At 33.4% G+C, this 21,574-nt stretch overlaps 3 protein-coding genes across 4 annotated transcripts in view; all 3 read left to right on the forward strand.

The window, feature by feature from the left end:
* Positions 1–10,013, forward strand: part of LOC117124027 (hyalin-like) — a 15,125-nt gene extending 5,112 nt beyond the window's left edge. Inside the window, exons 4-11 of the mRNA XM_033270149.1 lie at positions 62–352; positions 1,297–1,581; positions 3,105–3,392; positions 3,800–4,087; positions 4,322–4,606; positions 6,754–7,287; positions 8,595–8,728; positions 9,063–10,013. Of these exons, the coding sequence (XP_033126040.1) occupies positions 62–352; positions 1,297–1,581; positions 3,105–3,392; positions 3,800–4,087; positions 4,322–4,606; positions 6,754–7,287; positions 8,595–8,728; positions 9,063–9,182 (2,225 nt within the window). The 3' untranslated portion in view covers positions 9,183–10,013. The remainder of the gene's footprint in view (positions 1–61; positions 353–1,296; positions 1,582–3,104; positions 3,393–3,799; positions 4,088–4,321; positions 4,607–6,753; positions 7,288–8,594; positions 8,729–9,062) is intronic.
* Positions 10,014–10,251: 238 nt separating this feature from the next.
* LOC117124069 lies at positions 10,252–16,432 on the forward strand. 2 transcript variants are annotated; one of them, XM_033270199.1, is made up of 11 exons: positions 10,252–10,430; positions 11,156–11,278; positions 11,855–12,052; positions 12,202–12,293; positions 12,710–12,853; positions 13,200–13,311; positions 13,701–13,743; positions 13,891–14,016; positions 14,722–14,747; positions 15,173–15,249; positions 16,055–16,432. In XM_033270199.1, exons 1-10 carry the CDS (start codon positions 10,343–10,345, stop codon positions 15,232–15,234), a joined length of 1,014 nt encoding a protein of 337 aa, XP_033126090.1. In that variant the 5' UTR covers positions 10,252–10,342; the 3' UTR covers positions 15,235–15,249; positions 16,055–16,432. The 2 variants fall into 2 exon arrangements, with proteins under 2 accessions (XP_033126090.1, XP_033126091.1); XM_033270200.1 differs by having other exon boundaries at positions 10,291–10,435.
* A 3,621-nt stretch (positions 16,433–20,053) lies between these two features.
* LOC117124082 (bombesin receptor subtype-3-like) overlaps positions 20,054–21,574 on the forward strand; it is a 29,938-nt gene continuing 28,417 nt past the window's right edge. Inside the window, exon 1 of the mRNA XM_033270222.1 lies at positions 20,054–20,126. The gene's annotated coding sequence lies outside the window, so the exon portion shown is untranslated. The remainder of the gene's footprint in view (positions 20,127–21,574) is intronic.

A 21,574-nucleotide genomic window follows, 5' to 3' on the forward strand; every position in this document is an offset into this window, starting at 1 on the left:
CAAAATAAATTGAATTGAATTGATAACATATTTACCGAGTCCGTTTGTAATTTCATTGTAGACAACGAACCACCCAAACTCCAGTGTCCACAGAAAACATCTAACTACTATACAACGAACTACGGCAGTATAATTTATGCCACCACCGACGACGGAAGCCCTAATGGCACTATAACATGGACTCCACTGGTTGCTGAGGATAATAGTGGAATCCCTCCTACTATCACAAATTTCCCTTATGAGCCTGGTGAGGTGTTCTCAATGAATGGATTTCCACCATACACGACAACAATAAGAGCAACCGACGAATCGGGAAACTCAAAAGAATGTCAGATTCATTTTGTTGTTGTTGGTATGCACAAGCTATGCTAGTTTTTCTGTTCAATTAATAATGTTAGCATATTGTATGAAATCTTGTTTCCTTCGTTTCCTACCAGTCTCATTTTGAATAAAAATTGTGATTATGAATATGATTACGAATAACATTTTTTTTCTTCGAAATTATAATGCCAATGATCAATAGTCTACTCTATTAGCGTTTATTGATATTCACAAAACTTTAATCCCAAATATATTATGTTTTCAACTCTTTTTCGCCTTTATTCGATTTAATAACAAACGCAACGTACTTTGGAAAGATTAATTGCATAATGTAGATATAAGTATACAATCGTTTTATTTTGATTAAAAATATCTAAAATTTAACAATATTCAACACTAATTTTATTATTTAAAAAAAATATTAATTGCCTTCTCTATGTTCATTATACCTTTTACATCGTTTTTAATTATTGTTGCGGAATCAAGGGTATTGTATTTTATCATAGACATTGAAAGTCCTGTTGTAACTTGTCCATCACACTCGAACAACTTTGTTGCAAATTAATAATGCTAGCATATTGTACGATATCTTATTCTCTTCGTTTCTTACCAGTCCCATTTGAATTAAAAATTGTGATTATGATTTTGACTAGGCATAATACCAAGGATCAATAATCTACTCTATTGGCATTTATCGATACTCCACGAAACTTTAGTCCTAAAAACATAGTTTTAACTCTTTTTTTCTCCTTCGTTTGACTTAATGACGAATACAGCGTAACTTGGACAGAATAATTGTATATGTAGATATGAGTTTACAATCTGTTTTTTTTTTAATTCAAAAATATCTAAAAGGTTATAAATAATCCCCATTATTTTATTTTGAACTATTTATAGTATTCTGCATTTTTATTTTACCGTTTACATTGTTTTATATTATTTTTACGGAATAAGAAATATTTTCTTTTATCATAGACATTGAAAGTCCTGTTGTAATTTGTCCATCATACTCGAACAACTTTGTTGCAAGATCATCGGAATCTTCTTGGTCAGTGTTCACTGACGGAGAATCCAGATCTGCTCGCTTATATTGGTCACCAGCCAATGCTACCGACAACACTGGCACTGTGGTGTCTGTTTATTCGAATCATAATCCCGGTGACGTATTTCCGCTCAGTAGTGTAGCCCATCAAATAACGTACACAGCAATTGATGGAGACAATAATGTGGGGAATTGCTCATTCTTTATAACTGTTAAAGGTTTGTCAATCTTTATTTGCTCTTTACCATAGCTTTTTTCCCTTTTGTGGAGTTACCACACATCTATTTCATTTATCAATAGGCTTATACCTTTTCCATACATCTTTATCTGAGAACAATGTCAGAACATTAAATTAATAAGTTGTAAGTAATGGGTAGGCCTAGTCTCCCTATATATATACTGTCTCTTATACACATCTAGATGTGTATAAGAGACAGCTCCAAAGGAGAGCTGAAGGGTATTGCAATAGCGCGCGTCTATGTGTCTCTCTCTCAGTCTGTCGGTCTGTCTGCACGTCCTTCCAGGCGCATAACTTAAAAACTACTAGACCGATTTACTTCAAGTTTTAACACATGGACAATGTTACATGTATATTGGTCCACAACAAATTTGCTGCTGATCATTGGAAGTAAGATATTACTGCGTAGCACCGTAAACACAATAAATAGATAAATAAATAAATAATAATAATAACAGTGCTCAAATAGGAACATGTTTAAATACTCGTATCAAGCTTAGCTCATCAACTTGATTCGAATTTTATTTAGTATGATTTCCCAGCCGTGACCTATAAGATGTTCTAGCTTAACCACAGCTCCACTATGTGTGGACGTTTATTTGTCAGTTGTATGACAGGAAGAAGACTCTGGGGTTAGAACTGCTGTCTCTTATACACATCTAGATGTGTATAAGAGACAGCTCTAAATTCGAGGAACAGTGAAATCTATTGCCCGTCAGTGATGTGGAGACTGTAATCTATCTTCACTTGGGCCGAAGACTACGGCCTTCACATCACCTCAGAGAAATAGATTTCAACATTCCCCTCAGGAGCAGTCAATATTTGTATATTTAATACATCACTGCAAATTTGATTTACTATTATTATTATATTGAAATGAAAATACCCTGTTAATATAGAACAGCAAAGAGGGGGTGACAACGCTAACTAGAATATCCACCACTGGATTGGACAATTAGATCCTTCTTAAGCTAGATGTATATTAGACACGATAACGACATATCATCGCGTAGTTTGTATTCTTTAACGCTGGGCGCAATATGTGGCGTAGTGTCGTAATCGTGTCTGTGTAAATGTAGCTTAAATAGTGGGGAATGGGTCGATATCTTATTCCAATTCTGATTCCTGTTCCTGCTTGTCGTGAGTGAATCTGATACCTAGCTTGGATTGTTTACGTACCCTACTCTGCAATGTATGTTTTGTTCGAATTATACACAGCTAATGGAGGGTGAGTTGTGATTGTTTATTAAATTCTAATTAAAGTGGCCAAAGAGTAAATTTAGTATTGCAGTCTCCTGTCTATCTTTATTGTTTTTCCTGAAGTCGGTGAGGTACACTTGCTGCCGGACCACTACGCTCCGGCGCCCTGAACCAACGTTGCATAACTGTTGAAACGTTGTATTTATCAAAACTCTAGGATAATAAACGATTTGTTGTGTATTTGGCGAAATATCTTGAAGACTTGTTTTGTAATTATACAAATTACATGATTTTCTTGTCTAGAATTGGAAAATCCGTCAGTCAAATGCCCCTCTCATTTACAAGTTTACACGGATGATGGATCAAGATTCGCTTTTCTGTCATGGAACATCACGCTCAATGATAATTTTGCAGTCGTTCATTATATGTCCAACGACTCCCGTGTTGTGCCTGATTATCTTACGCTAAATCACACAAGTATCACTTTAGCACAGAATGGCTCCTTTTCTATTGGTACAAATCTGGTTGAATATGTGGCGACTGATATGTCTGGAAACATAGGAAAATGCTTGCTTACAATCACTGTCACAGGTAAGGTTACTGCTGAAATTTTGTACTGTATTTTTTTTTTTAAACCCACTTGAATTAATGACATCCTTAATCCAGGGGGACGTTAAGCCGTCGGTCTCTAACAAAGAAATCGATAATAATGTGTAATTGCTGTCTCTTATACACATCTAGATGTGTATAAGAGACAGATGTAGTGTTTTGTAACGCTGTCTCTTATACACATCTAGATGTGTATAAGAGACAGGTGTGTGTGTGTGTGTGTTTGATAATAGATATACATCATCTCATTTACCTATTTGTCTATATATGGTGCAACACAGCATATTATGATATATATATATATATGTATATATATATATATATACATATATATACATATATATATCTATATATATATATATATATTCTTCTTTTCTGTCTCATTTCAGACAATGAAAGACCGTCGATAACTTGTCCCAGTAGTATTTCAAATTATTATGACCATATATTTGCTTTCCATCGCCTTGTTGCTGATTACGGTCGGCCCTACGCAACGGTCACATGGTCTCCTCCAGAATATTACGACAACAGTCAAGAGTCTGTCAAGTGGGAAAGCTTTCCGTATACATCAGGTGATACATTTCGTCTCCAACAGTTCCCGCCTTACAATGTAAAATTTACTGCATCAGATATGTTTGGCAATAACAGATCCTGCGACATATATTTTACAGTAATAGGTAAGCAATTTATGACCAAAGTCATATGGCTAAACATAACCTTTATGCCCATCTACTTCATTCAATATATATAATTGAGAAAGTCAAATATTGAATATTATTGTCGCTACCTCTTCAAAACGGAATAATATAATATTATTATATCCACGTTCAATCAGTTTTATCCATTTTCTTTGCGGTTATTCATTCACGTAACTTAGTATATTATTTATATTATTTTTTTTTACTATTCAGACATTGAAGCACCTAATATCACGTGTCCAACAAACATTACAAACTACTACGACACATACTACGGCATTATCAGGGCTGCACTTGATCCGGGTTCTTCTACGAGCACAGTCACTTGGGATGCTCCTACTGTATCTGACAACAGTGGACGTCACGTGAATGTGACGTCATCGTACCAATCTGGTGATAGTTTTCCGCCTAGATTCTATCCACCATATGAAGTGGAGTACATTGCTGAAGACGAGTCGGGAAACAAGAATTCCTGCAAATTTTACTTTCTCGTCACAGGCAAGTTTTCTAGTGGCTTACTAAACTAAGATTTTAACAATTAACTGGTAGGCATCTCCTGTTGTCTGTGACATCCTATTAGGTTGTTTTGGAAAAATCAAGTATTTCATAGAACAGTCGATTGTGTACCTTTTAACTAACAAAATATTATCTACACTACTTTTCTCTTTGTCTATTTTAGTGAATTTAGTAGCATTCCACAGTAGGCCGCTACGTGGACTATCGTACTATGACTTTTAACTTGGGTCAGTTTTGTTAAATGAATGATTAAGTGTATTGTTATCAATATCGTTATAAAACACTATGCAACATGATTATAATTACTCCGTCACTTGTTACTAAAAGCAAAATGATTGTGTGAAATTTATTTTTTTTTAAGCAGTTAGCAGCATTCAATAAATGAATCGCATAAATTTTAAAAGATTAGCATGTTCTAGTTAGTTTTGAAGATATAGTGTCTGCAAAAACCTCTGAAAACCCTAAAAAATTAAATTCAGTTATTATTTAAACCAACCCGAAAAAAAAACAACAAAAAAAATGTTTCACTTCAAAATTGCTTAAATTGATTACCAGCAAATGTAATGGCCTCTGCAGTCGAATAGATATTATTTAATTTTCCGATATTTTTTCATTCATATTTTTAATTGTAAACTTGCTTAAATGAATATATATTAAGAAATTCAAATATATAATTCTTTTGGCTCATAACAGATAGTGCATCTTTAAATCAAACCACTACGTTATACTGATTTAATATTTTTACGCTATTAAAGATTTGGGCCTGAAGACAAAATCGGTGTCTATGTTTTTGTATCTATAATGATTGTTAACTTTGTTGATATAAACTAAAGGTTACATGTTATGTAACGTAACATATGAAGGGTGGCTCTTCTTATGTTACGTTACCGTAATACCAAAGCTTCACCAAACAGTGCATCATACACCATCACAAACTAACGAACACAACGAACTACAGTATTTAAAACCTGTATAGTATTATTATTATTCCACTAACATAGACTGAATTGTTTCATTAACATCAATGAACTCGATAAAAAAACATAAAACAGAATGAAGATTACCGGGAGTAAAATATTAATCGTAGATTTATATGCTACAACGTTAATAGCAACATTTCAACTTTCAACAGTATTTCATTACACATAGCTACATCGCAGAGCAGACTTTCATATTACAAACGGGAACGTTGCAACATGAAAAGCAACACATTACAACATGAACAACAGTCATACATCGATACTTACACGCGTACATCACCGACTGCAACGTTGAAACACAGGCTGCAACTTCCCATTGCATATGTAATGTAATGTCCAGGTATTGCGTACCGCGCCTTTTATTTCCGGTGATACATAGCGCTAATGCCGGAAAAAATGATTAAAAGTGAATGTTTGTACAAAAATAATATTTAATATATATATATTTAATAATAAACAGCAACATTACACCACAGGCTCGTGAAGGCTGAAGCATTGGAACAAAGACTATAATCATGAAGGGTTTTACACAAATGCATCTAACAAAATTATTCAAGTTTCGTCAAAACACGTCACATTATGGTAGACCAAAACCGTAGCAGTAGGAATGGTTTTTGGTTTGAATACTGATTGGAGGCCTACAGTGTGTTTCCTTATCTAAAACTAAAATTCTGAAAAAAAATACTAATATAGTGAGGGGGTTTACCATGTAAACCTCTTGGTTGGATTTCCCCCCTCCTCTTCAGACAGGCCTTGACCCCTTCGTCTGACCAAATAACGTTATTTTGATTTCCAATCCATAATATAATTGTGGTCTAAAAGCACAATCTGGGCCACACTTATCCGAAAACTCTCCCCGTGAACCTTACTAGGGGTTTTTATTCCGGGACCATGTCCGATGCTCTAGTCGTCCTGCTGGTTTGGTGTCAGACCCCTAGCAAATTTCTGGAGCCACCACTACTGGCATCAAAATGCACCAAGTTTCTAAGATTCATCAAGAAATGTTGCATTCTGTGCGTTTAATGTTGAGATTTTAAATAATATTCCGCGTTATTAGTCACGTACACAAAATGGAACCAGTTTCAATAGTCTGATAAATGGCTCCTAGTATATTTTTAGTATAGTATAGTATATTTTTTATATTTACAGACTATGACAGTTACGTAACTTCCAATAGTGGAACTGTGAATGAACATACTATTACATCTGCTGTTAAGGGTGTTTCATCAACTTTGTCAACAGTAACCAACATGGATGAGTATAACACTGATAAATATAAAAACGTGACAGAGTCAGCACTGGAATCGGCATCTTCATTAGCATCACGCATTTCAATGTCATCATCGTCGTCGTCGTTATCATCATCATCTTCATCATCATTAACCAAACAAGTACCTGACCAACAAACAACAAATTTACAATCCAACTTTACATTTTTATCGACGAAAATGAATATTAATAGCCAACCATTTCCTACCACGGTAGACAGAGCTTCCAGTCTGCAAAATGAAAATGTTGATACTTCATATGATGAATCTGTTCCAACTGTACCAAGCGAAGTATTCATTTCAAAGAACATATATAAGACAGCAGACGATAATATATACAACTCTACATCATCATATAACATCATGACGTCACGTCTTGCAGTTCGATCCAAAATAAAAAGTATTAACAACAATGGTAATTATTACACACACTTGTAATTATATTAGAATAACATATAAGATTATTTTGGAGTCACCAGTGCTCCTTAAAATATGAAACATATATTATAATATACAAATGTTGGTAACACAGGCATCATTTGCCACTGTAATATAATTGACAACTCCAAAGTTCTATTACCTGTATTTTTCTAACCAAGTTTTGCACATATTTAGAAGTAAATTGAGAAAAGCATGATGGGATAAATGGAATCCCTCCTGTGTTAAACTGGGTTAAACCAAGGTAGGTCTTAAAATAATCCAATATTAGTATTTGTGAGCAATTACCTAGGGCGGATGTGGATTTGGCGGAAGGGAGTGCACGAGAATCCACACCACGTGGCTCACCATGGTTAGAGCTGAGGTTTGAAAATGTTGAGAATATGGACCATCAATTTATAATCCAATTTGATAATGTTTGCCCTATATATAAACCAATTGATGATTTTATCGATAGAATATTTGTTTTTGAAGAAGCTAGAATGAATTCGAGTGTGCCTACTATGTGTTTACATTATGATTACATTGCCCAAGTTCCTCCGGTATTTTCCAGGCCTGCCTTTGAACTTCTTAACCTAGGCTAGACCTAGGTAGGCATAGGGCTGATACACTGAGTATTACGCCTTCCTCATTTTAATCAGTAAATATTAGGTATCGGGTATAGGCTTTTTAATGATCACCACCATAAACTTAATATTAGTTCTGCTGAGACATGCATGCTAAAGCCTTTGCCTCCTGTCTAGACTATATGCCTACAGAGTTATCCGGGTACAGTTAAAAGTCCTTGCTATAAAATAAGGTTTCCATTACCTATACGACTAATTTGATAACCCATAGTAGACTGACTGCTATACACTACGAGGCACTTACCTGTAGGTCCTACTTCCAATACCCGACTAGAGGCGCTATTCAAACAATACATCGTCTAGATAGCCAAAACACCTGGAAGTTAACAGGCCTGGCACACAGCACACACATTGGCTGTATTTCCCCTATTGACGTCAAAGTTCATCATACAGCGCATGTCCACGGAGCGCTCGTTAGCCACTTCCAATGACTGACGGAACATCGTGTGCTAGTGTTCGATGTCAATAGGGGAAAAGCAGTCAACATGTGTGTTGTGTGCCAGGCCTGTTACTGTCTGCAGACGAGGAAAAGTTAGTATATCGGGTGCTATATTAATCCATCTCTTATTTCTAATCTGAATTATTTGTTAGCAGTGGGCACATCATCGTTAACGGTGCATTTATTTTATTTAACTGACATCTAGCTAATTTCTTACAGGCATTGGTGGTGTTACCATAGCTATGATATGTTTGTGTATATTGGGAGTTTTATCGTTCTTTATCGTTATTACCTTCATCATCAAAAAGAAAAGACATGATAGGCCTAAATTGGATACTAAACTTCATTCTTCAGTAAGTTTATAAATACGGTTTCTGCTGTTATTAATAAATTAACTAGTAATTGATTGCAGGGTATTTTTTATCTAATTCAATAACAAGTTGGTTACATAAAACAGTTATATTAAGTTCACTAATATAAAAAATGTAAAATAATATGTAAATCAAGTGTTTTATTTATAGAAACTCCTGATAATTTAAGTTTATACTTACTATATCTATACATACTAATTAGAATGAGTAAGTGCTTCTTATAGCCCTTGATCAATATGACATACATCTGCGACATATTTTTCTGATGATAAATAAAATTACTAAACAATAATAAACTAATATTCTTTCTCCGTAGAACCCTAGCGTATTAGACTTTGAAAACCCAGCATTTGAAATATTTGATTTGCAGAACCTGGATAAAGAATTGGTAGTGTCCAAATCTGAAGAAGGCCTTTCAAGCTGTGAATACGTCTAAAACTACAACAAAAGTTGTGAAACCTAATCAAGAAAAGATTGGGATTAGATAGTATAGCAAATTAATACTAAAACACTCTTTAAGTGTGTATTATATATTCAATTCTCATAATTAGGCCTATAACAAATTTATAGCAATTTAATGTTATACTGTATTTCATAATATATAAAAAAAAATCCCTGAAACATTTATTTAAAACACATTAATAACCTTTCAAAATAATATAAGATTAAGCTTAATTTACAATAATAAACTGATTGTTTTCCTCCGATTCATAAGCCATTTAATGAAAACATGTAAATTTATTACCAGCCAATACAAGGAATAAATTCGCCACATTGCGAACTCAACGTTCTCGCGCATGCGCAGATGACTTCTTAGTGTGTCATTAGATGCTAGGTCCTACCGTCCAATCGGAAGCTTCCTATTATTTACCAACAAAGCTCAGCACAGACGGTGTATCTTTAAGTACACATTATTAGAATGATTTTTCTATGGTATGCATTCGAATATGTTAATTGAATATCTTGCTTTGTTATCTAGTTTGGTATATAAATTTATTTTTAAATTCCGAAGTAGAAGTTCAGTAATAAAAATTCAGTACTGTGAACTTATAGGCTCAATATATTAAGATATAACATCTCTTTAACTTATTAATCACCTCAATGCAAAACATTGACATACAAGATTATTTCATCATTTTTCTTTACAAAAATACGGTGGTTGGGAGGATATACTCATCGAAATATTTAAATATATAGCAAAAAATGAAGAAAATACTAGTCACTTAAATTGCACCAGCCTGTTAATTCTACAAATTATTAAATAGATGAATAGATTATATCTGTAATTGTTTCAAATGTCTTATTTACGGTATTTTTTAAATGTATTTTCCAGAATTAATTATTACAAATCAAATCAAATCATCAAAACATTTATTTCATCATACTACTGTACACAAAATACAAGGCATGGATGAGGACCAACCTACAGCCTCGTACCTTACCCTCCCACGTTGCACATGGACGCATGCCTGTATATGATATGATATCATGCAGATATCACTGTGACAATTATAGTCAATTTAAGAAGAGATAAATATTAACCGAGAGAGACGGGTTGTTTGCATTTGACTTTACTCGTCTATTTGCATCGACACAATGGGAAGTACTCCGATGTATTCTCTGCTGGCACTGTTTTTCTTCTTGTGCACTGACACGACGGGACTCTCAACTCAACGACGACTAAGTTAGGTTATTCTGATTTATTATTCATATAAGCATTTAAACACAATTATACAATGTTGAATTTAAATAAGGGTATTTTCTCGAAAGAGTCAGGACTGATGGTACTGTATTTTCAAGAAACGTTGAATTTTAATGCACCTATTTCCAGACTTGAGAGAGTAGATAACCTATCGTTAAATACAAGTAGGGCCTACTTGTTGCCATATTGGTATATAGAATTGAATTAGTTTTATAAATCCGGCATACCTATAGTATATACATGTATTTTAAACAATATTTGCATACCTTTTACGTCCGATTTCCCCTGTTATATTGCTCTATAACCTTTATTTTTGCTTTTGGTCTATATTGAGAATACGTGCACCAAACGGACATCCCAATTAATGAATATGAAAACAATGTTTTGATAATATAATTTTCTGTTCATGTATTGCCCATTATATATAGTAGGCAATTATTTTATAGAATAATGCTGTTACTTCTTTAGTGTTCCAAATAAGACAACTTTTAATTGTGAAAAATGTATTATCTAGGATAACAGCCACGTATTAATTATATAAATACAGATTCTATCGTGGTGCTGTCTTCTTTCTCACATTAGTTATTAGTAACATATATTCATCCCAGCTTTTATACATTATGACGCATACCTCTATCTAGTAGACGATTTTATTATTGTGTTCAATGTTCACTGGAGCCGAATATTTGCTTCCAATTCCCCACCAGGTGAATATGGCGCAGATAGCAGCAAAGTGTCCTTGAGCGGGCTATCGTCAGGGGCATACATGGCTGTACAATTTCATGTCGCTTATTCGAAAAGTATTATGGGAGCTGGAATAGTTGCAGGAGGTAAGTGGCTATATTATGTTGAATATATATAACTCGACCAACGAGGATTAATAATTTAAACTAGTGTAGTTATTATTAATAATCATCATCATTATCATCGTCATGAACATCACTATTTTCGTCATCATCATGATCATCATCTTCATCCTCATTCTTTAGCATCATTATTAGGCTTATTATTGCAATTAATAGGCGTGACTCGGGTCTAACGCCTATCATTATTATCATTAATAGTATAAAATGCTTATATGTATATTATTATGCACATTATATTTATAGAGAGAGTGTTTATTTTGAGGACTATAGCTCGAATTTGAATATTCCATATTATTGTGCTTGAATATAATAATATAAAAAAATAAATGAAACTAGTGGGTGTATTGTTGTAATAATTTTGTAAATTCTTTAAACCAAAAATATCACGACAATTATTTGCATTTCAGTATCTGTAAATAGGCCTATATACTGTACAAACAGGAGGTGGGTGCTGGTACGACTGACAGTATAACAAGCATTCAAATTAATATTTAGGTGTGTGCCCTCATTACTATCAACAGTTTGTTAATAATTTTTAAGGCCCGTTCTACTGTGCAGAAGCTAATGTTGTGAAGGCACTTGGAGCGTGCATGACAAGCCCTGAAAAAATAGATGTCGGCTTTTTAACTCAAGTTACGAAGAACACAGTGATTACTGGTACAATTGACGCTACGTCCAACATGGAGGACGACATGGTCTTCTTGATAAGCGGTACACGGGACAGCACTGTAAAACAAGGTGAGTAAATATAATTATAAATGTTTGAAAGAAAACAATAAATATTGAGCAATTCGAATACTAGGCCTATATTGATTTTGTATAACTTGATATTAATATACCTATGACGCTATAGTTCATGAATATCATGATTTGTTCTTTTATCATAGGAGTGATGAAGAAACTCAAGGAATACTATGAAAACTTTGTCGATGTTCCAAATATAAAATGTGAATTTAGTTTACCTGCAGAACATGCCTTTGTAAGTTGTTAGGAACCTTATGTAGGTTTAATAATAATGATAGTAATAATAATAATAATAATAATAATAATAAATATTATTAATAATAATAATAAATTATATTTATGATTATAATTATAATAATAGTGATAATAATAATAATAAAATAATAATAATAATAATGATAATAATGATAATAATGATAATAATAATAATAATAATAATAATAATAAGTATTATTATTATTATTATTATTATTATTATTATTATTATTATTATTATTATTATTATTATTATTATCATCATCAGCTTAACGACAAATAATGCCAACGCTCTGTCAATTCCAGGTTGTACGCCGCAATTTACATAGGCTTATTATTGTAATTATGAGACCATATGAAAACAATGTGTTGTTCCAGTCTATATTTATATTGTAGGTAACAGAAACATACGGGAATTCGTGTGGACATAATGGTTCACCATTTATTAATGACTGCGACTATGATAGCGCTTTCCATATGTTGAATCACATCTACAGAGGCGTGTCAAAACCAAGCTCACATGTTGTTCTCACGGGCGATGTAAGTAAACAATGTTGCTGGGCACGTACGACCGTCGGCCGACGAATACAACTTCGCTCCATGTGAGCGCTAGACGACGTCACGACGTCTACTGATTGTCGGTGGCAGTCGTCATTATTAAATTATTATTTATTATTAAAAATGATCAGTTGTGCACGCGTTTTGGCGTTGTGTTCTTCACAAAATCGCGTGGGCAGACGACCGTCGGGCGCAGTGAGTGGCCGGCTCAACTTTAATTACATTATTTAGTGTAGTTATCTTTGTTTCTAATATCTATGCTAATAAGTATCTAATATGATATGATTACATCCGTTGACGATTAATTTTGACGCCTTTTTCTAACCAGTTTATCGAATTTGACCAATCGGAATTCCTGCCAATGTCGGCACCGGGGCAATTTGGTATGGCTTCGTCTGGTTATATCTATGTGCCATATGCCTGCAAACACAGTCCGTCAGGTAGATAATGTCGTTGGTTTGACAGTCCGATAGGCCTATCCATATCTTTAGTATTATTTTACATGTTAGATTCATGTTGAACTAGTAAGTAACAGCAGGAGTCTCCAGATTCATTTTAGCTATCCGCAATAAATTGAATTTATGAAATCCTGTAAAACATATAACATATTTCATACTTAGGCATCTATTTAAGTTGTTAGATTTAAACCCATGCAACTAAACAAACTGGAATGCCCACTCACAGTCACTAAGTCCTTCAAACAAACTATTCACCAAATTCACTTCGGCTTATTAGGCCTCAGTATTTTGATTTTTTTTTTTAAATTTAAACAAAATGATAAATACTGAACAATTTACGTCAATGAACAATGTCAACTCTTTTTCAACAGCATGTAAGCTACATGTGGTTTTCCATGGTTGCAAACAAGGCATGTAAGTTTATGTTATCAACAAAAAACATTTATTTTAAGACGTATTGTTTGATATTGTATTTGCGCCCTCTAATTCATGCTTGCATTTCTGTTAAAATCCTCAGCATTTATTGAGGCCGCCTACTATTTCTAATAATATAATTTACAGAAACCGTTTAGGTGACGAATACGCCTTGAATACCGGTTACAATGAGATTGCAGACGAGAATGGTATCATTATACTTTACCCACAAGCAACAGCCAGTGCCGGAAATACGAATGGATGCTGGGATTGGTGAGGGAAACATGTTTAAAATTAAAATAATTTAAAGAATAATGAAATATGAAATGATTACAAAACAGCACCTGCAGACAAATACGGAAGTTAATATTATTATTATTATTATTATTATTATTATTATTATTATTATTATTGACTGATTTTTCGAATAATTTCACATTATTAGTGAATTATTCACATATTCCAAAGACTACTGAATTGTATTCATATTTTTATAAATTTCTCACCGGATTAGCCATTAAAATACACTGGTCGTCAGTGAAATGATATCATAAACAAGATTCAAAATTGTATTACACTACACTACTACCGAAAGGTCCACTGATTAATATCAGATAAGACAGTATAATACATACTCCAAGTATTGGAATACACGCCACGCCATCGTGTTCAATATTTTGACATTAATTATGTCATCAGTAATAAAAAAAATAATAATATCCAAAGTCTTATTTACAAGCTTCAACAAATACCAAAAGTGTCTACACACAACTACTTTCATTTTAATTAAAGGCGCTTTGAAGTTTCTGTATTATTATTGTCAGTATTATCAGGGAACAGTGAAATTACACTGTTCCCTGGTATTATCAATTTCAATAGTGGATTTTATTGTACCGTCTTGTTTGACAATTTAAAAAAAGAATAAGAATAAACTTTTATCTGAATTAAGGCTATGATTCTTATTTTTTGCATCCGCAGGTGGGGCTACACAGGACTACAATATGGTATGAACATCGAAAATACGTTACAATATTAAAGATAGGGTCCCTAAAAAGAAATAACATAACTAAAAATAGGCATTCTGTCTATTTCAATTAAACAAAAAACACAATATTGATTGCCTCTTGTATGGTGAGTGTTTAATGGAATATAAGAAGATATGTTCTTACTAAATAATGGACACGTTATATGCGTTCCTATATTATTCACATAGATCTTACATTAACTAGTAGTAATTTTAAAAGTTTTTGTTGTAAACATTTTACGAATTAATAAAAATATTGATAGTTTCGATATTCGGACGTTGATAACTTACTTCATCCTTTTAAAAGAGGATTTCAATTTCTTTATAAATTTTGGTTTTGTTAGGATTATCCGGATTTTAGGAATATGTCGCATAGTGACTGAACAGTGTCGATTGTTTTTTCAGCATGCAAGCTAGGCCCTCAGATGAATGCTGTAAACCAAATGATAAACCGCATACTATCCTAACATAATCCTTCTCACGTAAGTCTTTCATCTTGTAACCATATACCACGTATACATGGTAGGCCTATACAGTATACTTAAACGCATTCGAGGCAATGTAAAAGCACTATAATTGCCGTGTAAGACTGCACTTTGTAGGTTTTTGTTTCTTTTGTTAATGCCATCAAATCTACAGTGAATTAATCTCATTACACATTAATGTCTGACTGCTTTGATATTTAAACTCACGTTTTGTGGATGATAAGTTTGGTAATCGTCATTTCTTTTTACAATTATCGACAATTTCATTTGTGTAGATGACAATATTTTCTCATAATCTGACTGCTTCATATACCCAAAAATGTTACAAATTTTCTCCGGGGATATATTATTCTAACACAGATAGTTTTTTTTTTATTCATCCATCATGAAACTCAAGTTCAGATTAAAGGAGTCTAAGAAGTTTTTTTAATCGATATTTGCTAAACTGGCGTCGAAGTTTCGTAGCAGACATTATTCTAGGCCTATTTTACAAAAAAAAAAAAAAAAAAAAAAAAAAAAAAAAAAAAAAAAAAAAAAAAAAAAAAAAAAAAAAAAAAAAAAAAAAAAAAAAAAAAAAAAAAAAAAAAAAAAACCAAAACAAAACAAAACAAAAAACAAAAACAAAAACAAAATTAAACAAAAAAAAGGCCTGGCTTTCTTGGATAAAGTATCAAAACAGACACATGGGAGTCTTTAGACTGTTTCATATCCCCCCTCCCCCACGATTGAACTGTTACAAGCACGATTTTCATCCATACATTTATCATCCTAACACTGATCTTTTTTCTAACTCTTCCATTAGATGAAAGTCGAGTTCATATATTTAGTGGCGTCAAGAGTAGTTTTTAATCAATTATTTGCTAAATTTACGTCGAGTGTGGAACTTTTGCAGCAAGCTGTTTATTTTCCTGGATGAACAAGCAAACTGAAACGACGTGAAAGTCTTGATATACCAATTACGTTTCAACTATAAACTTAGTACCTATAGCGTATATAAGTCTGCATTATATATAGTAATGCTGGCGCTATTTAAGTTTGTCAAATCAGCCGATCATAGGTACTGTAGGCCGCCTACTCGGGAATTCTGAATGTCTTTATGCGAACTTAAGTTTATTTAATCCTAATGAAAGTTGTTCAGTAATTAACATTTATGATTAATTAAAGAGTTCAATGAATATTATTATTTTTTGAAGATTATTTCACCACAACACAACGAGATATATCATCATCATCATCATCATCATCATCATCATCATCATCATTATCATCATCATCATCATCATCACCGTTACCATCATCATCAACAACAACATCACCATCATCATCATAATCGTCATCATCAACATCATCATCAACAACATCACCGCCACCACCATCACCATCATCACCGCCATCATCATTATTATCATCATCAACATCACCGTCATTATCATCTTTCGGCTGCTGCCTCTGGGCACAGTTTCACGCCACTGATCTTTATTCATAAGAGCTTCACTAAGTTCTTCTATTGTCAGTCATGTATTTACGGATAAACAAGCTTGACAGGGTAGCCTCTACATCTATTCTATTATTGTGTAAGTTTGAAAACTACTTCCAAATGGGATAAATCTGAATTATTTTCCCCAAAGCAAATTTAGTACCATTAGTGATGCACGGTATTTTGCCAATTTAATTCAGTTCACAGTATTTCTTAAGTTTTGATTTACTTTACACACACACACTCACCCCCACACACACACATTCTTCTTCTTCTATAGGCTACCGCTTACTCAACACCCTATTAGTGGCTTCACACTTTACAATGCGATTCTTTATTGTAATGGAATATTTGATATTTTGTGACCATATTATTTAAAACTTGTTTTTACTCTTAATATCACTGTTATTTACGCACAGCGCCTTCGTCATCCTTACATAAACAAGTTCTTGTCGTCACCCTTACATAAACAAGTTCCTGAAACGAAAGAGCTATATTGTTATGCTATCCCACAAAAACATAATGTACCGCAATAGTTATTTTATTCGTTCTTATCAGGTTCTTCAGTTGTAGAGAACCTTTAAAATTACTTATTATTGCAGTTATTTCAAACATTTTTATTGGGAACATCTTTATAATAAAAAAAAGTTTATCATTTTTAATAATTTAATTTAAATCATTATGATAATTGGGTAATGTTTTGTGGATAATAACTAAGCAAAGCAATAAAATTTAGCAAAAACAATATCAATGGCATTGATAATGACGGTGACAATGACAATACCAACGATGGCGACGAAGGCAACGGTGACAGTGGTGGTGGCGACAAATAGTGACGGTGACAACCAAACCATAATATACGTTTAATGATAATAGAACAGAACATACAAAAATAGAGAACGCAAATATTATAATAAGCAACTAACAAAGGAATGTTAATATTGATAGTCAGAGACAATGTACGGCTTATGGGTCGGATGGATCACCATTGTTAAATAATCAGTGTTACGGTACTGCTCAGTTTTACTGAACATCTTAATGTTGTAAGGGCTCGACTAATAATACGTAAAACTTGATTGGTTTGCTTTGGATCACATTGTGTGATGGTGTTGATTACGAGTCTGCGACAATGTTTCATAGTCGTTGTGTCGCAGACTCCTCGTCGCTGATATTTCGACACCGTGTTATGCACTTTTCAACTCAAAAGTCTTACGTTTCGTGTAAGAATTTATCATTTTAAGATAACTGTATCATTGACTAAAATAATTGTGATATATTTTATTAAACAAAAGAATACGGCTCTAGTAATAGATAAGCATGGATACTATACGCAATGGACTCTCCTCTTAGAACAGTTAAACCTAAAGTGGATAACGCGACACCCCTAGTCAAATAAACAAACTATAAATAAATTAATATACGTGTGCTAAAACATTAATAGGCATGTAGTACGAATAGGCAGTAGTACGAATACGAATAGGCCAATAGTCCGAATTAGCTTTTTTATGTACAAAATTATATCTCCAGTCCCGTCCCTTAGATCCTGTTGATAATGTCTTACAAAAATCACCTGGGAGGATGCAAACAACAACAACAACAATAATAATAATAATAATAATAATAATAATAATAATAAATAAATAATAAATAATAAATAATAATAATAATAATAATAATAATAATAATAATAATAATAATTGAATATTTGTATAGCGCCAATTCCAAATTATATGATAAAAGGCAATACCATAATCATAACAGAGAAAAAGAAGAAAACAATATCATCTTCAAAGTCTATGCATAGGCAAATTTAATATAATCCAAACAAAATAATTTAGAAAAACACACGATATCCGGAAATGCTGACAATTACAAAGCACCTCTTTGCTGGGACTGAATTGACTCTCACGACTGTGATATCGTCTGCTTTGCCAGACAACTTGATAGATTCAATTCAATTCGTTGAAGTAAGCTATACCGTATTGAATAGATGAATTTGTAATGATAATTTATAAATGTGTCTGATATTTATCTGATATTTGATCCATATGATCTTTTCTTTGTTTTATATAGTAATGTATGTATGCTTTGTAAACATTTTTTGCAGTTAAATTGTCATTAATTGGTGAATGAGGGTATTAATCGTTAGGCATATTTTTTTTATTTTATTATTTATCCTTGAACATTCTATTAATTTATATTCATTAATTACAGTAGGCCTACTCAGTTTTATATGGTCGATTAGATATTAACAAAGGCATGGATTTAGATTTTTTAGTTTCTTGCATTTGAATACATCAACATATATTTTAATATGCAAAAAAAAAAAAAATATGTGAGTTTTTAGTAACTTGTAATTAAGTGGTTTTTTTTTGTTTTTTTTGTTTTTGTTTTTTTTGTGTATTGTTTTGTATTTAATATATTGCGCATATGGTATTTATCTGGGTTAAATGCTGTAAAAACCAGGATTGTTTTCTCACTACTGAACACATGTCCACTCCTTTAACCTCATTACACTAAGCGTCATAAAGTGTATCCCGTCATCTGTATAAATGACGAATTACTCGTTGTTAAGTGTGAGAATGAAGAAAAACTATTGTCATTATAACCGAACACAAATTAAGAACGATCAAAGCGTGTAGTTGGCTCCATCTGACATAATACCTTTGCACTTAAGCAGTATGCTAGACATCATTCGATTAACACTGGATATCTCACGTACAAGCAACTTAATCTTTTACAGCTCCCTGATCGACAAGCGTTCGTACACGACAACTTGCCAGCCTGCATATCCTGACTCTAATGTATATATTTAAATCGATACGTATCCTGCTTATTTTGTGTTATGTTATGCTTTAAACAATTTGAATATAGGTAGCCTAAGGACATACTGTATCCCAAACACGGCAACTCGCTGGCAACCTACAATAAGCACATTACACGGCAGATATTTTCTAATGCTAACTGATTGCATTAGATGCTATGAAATATAATACTAATAAACTATATAAAAAAAAAGTTCTGTCTTCCCATAAGCTGTATTATTATTATTATTGTCTAATGTCGAATGATATGAGTTCTATATGGAGAATGGATTTTCTGTGTTAGAGATCGTAGGCTTAATTAAGTCAAAGTCAAGTAAGCCCAAACCTGGCCCTGACCACTAACAAACGCCATCCGAATAAAATCCTTTAAAGCCTTTGGACTGTTGATATGACATCCGGATTCACCTTAAAGTGGACTTACAAGGGATCCAGAAAACATCTACGGTATTAGAAAGTTGCTGCAGTTCAGTCTGCCAGTCACTACAGAGGTGCGCACACACAATAACATTGTATCATAGAACTTCATCGGGGAATTAGCGTCCACCAACAGATCACCAATTTTAAAGACGAAGGTAGGCATATTTCATGCATCTTATTTTAAGTTGATTAAAAACAAAATGCATCTTTTGGAAAACGTAGGGGTTTCCTGGTGCTCTGGGCCTCTCCTTCTGATCTGGAAGCATGTTACAATACCTATATGAAATTGACAACTATCAGTACTGGAGGTAGGCTTCCAAATATTGCATATTAATTAAAGCTTTATTATGACTTTTTGCTGTATAGTCCGTTAGACCAGTTGATGAATAATTCAACCTGTAAATAACAATGACATTTTTTAAAAACAAAACTATTCTTGAAAGTGGCATTAACGGGAATGGAGCTTTTCAGAGTGTCAATCAAAATTTATACGGTAACTGACCAATCAGAACAGGGTCAAGAATACTGTACTCGCGCGAATAAACGCCCGGGCGCTTAAAATATTTTTTTTTTTGCACTTTTTGAGGGGCACTTATTCAAACGGGGCGCTTATCAAAACAGAGTGGAAATTGAAGAGGCGCTTATGGAAATAGATGAAAATCGAGGGGTTCTTATGAGAACTTGTTAAATTGAAGAGGCACATTTTGAATGAAAAACGATTATATAAGGACATCGGGAAACCGCAAATTACGAATGGTGGTGCGGCGGAAAAGATAATCGTCCAGACAGCATGGCTTTTTATGACAAGAATGTTGTGAGTACAGTATTACATAACAGCAGAATAGCAGATGAAATTAGTGGTGGTGGTTAGCTTGTTGGCCATCGGCCGATTGAGATTAGCAGGATGGCATGATCACTGCAGGTTTTCTTGAAAACTCAGATGAGAATGTGTTAGGTGTAAATTGTCGGAAAAGCAGTAGGACTAGGCTATAGAAAAATGTAAGAAGATGAAAATTGGAAATATACTGTCTGTCCAGGGAGCTCTCATCTGTCCAAGATAAATATCCTCTTTTTGATATTGACTAAAGGAGAATGTGATTCCACTCCACACCTCAAATCCCAATATCCACAGTCCAGGATTGATTGAATTATTGAGGGGGCGTTCAAATTAGAAGTGGGTGCTTATTCAAAACGGGACGCTTAAGGAAATTTTCACGTTTATTTATATGCGCTTATTCGAGAAGGGCGCTTATTCAAAACGGAGCGCTTATTCGCCCGAGTACGGTACAAACTCACGTGTTGTCCCACAAACGCACGTGCGTATGTTTTAACACTGTCGTTTTGTGAACCCTTTATCAACAATATCCAAGGGACAGGGCTTAGCGAAAAGTCCATTGAAACGGTCAGCGCACTTTCAAATGGTCAGCGCGGCGAGTTTAGCTGTATGATGACTCATGCCACGAGCTGCATACAAACCAATCATCATCAGATAAACAGCTCATAATTCTAAAATAATTTTCCCAAAGGCATAAGAATGATGAATACGGACGTGCTAGAGTAGTGACAAGAAAATGCATTTACGTTGAATGGGGACTCTTAATGG

This window comes from Anneissia japonica, unplaced genomic scaffold, assembly GCF_011630105.1.
Source record: "Anneissia japonica isolate Jap-2015-1 unplaced genomic scaffold, ASM1163010v1 scaffold522_len1101056_cov227, whole genome shotgun sequence".
NCBI classification, from domain to species: Eukaryota; Metazoa; Echinodermata; class Crinoidea; order Comatulida; family Comatulidae; genus Anneissia; species Anneissia japonica.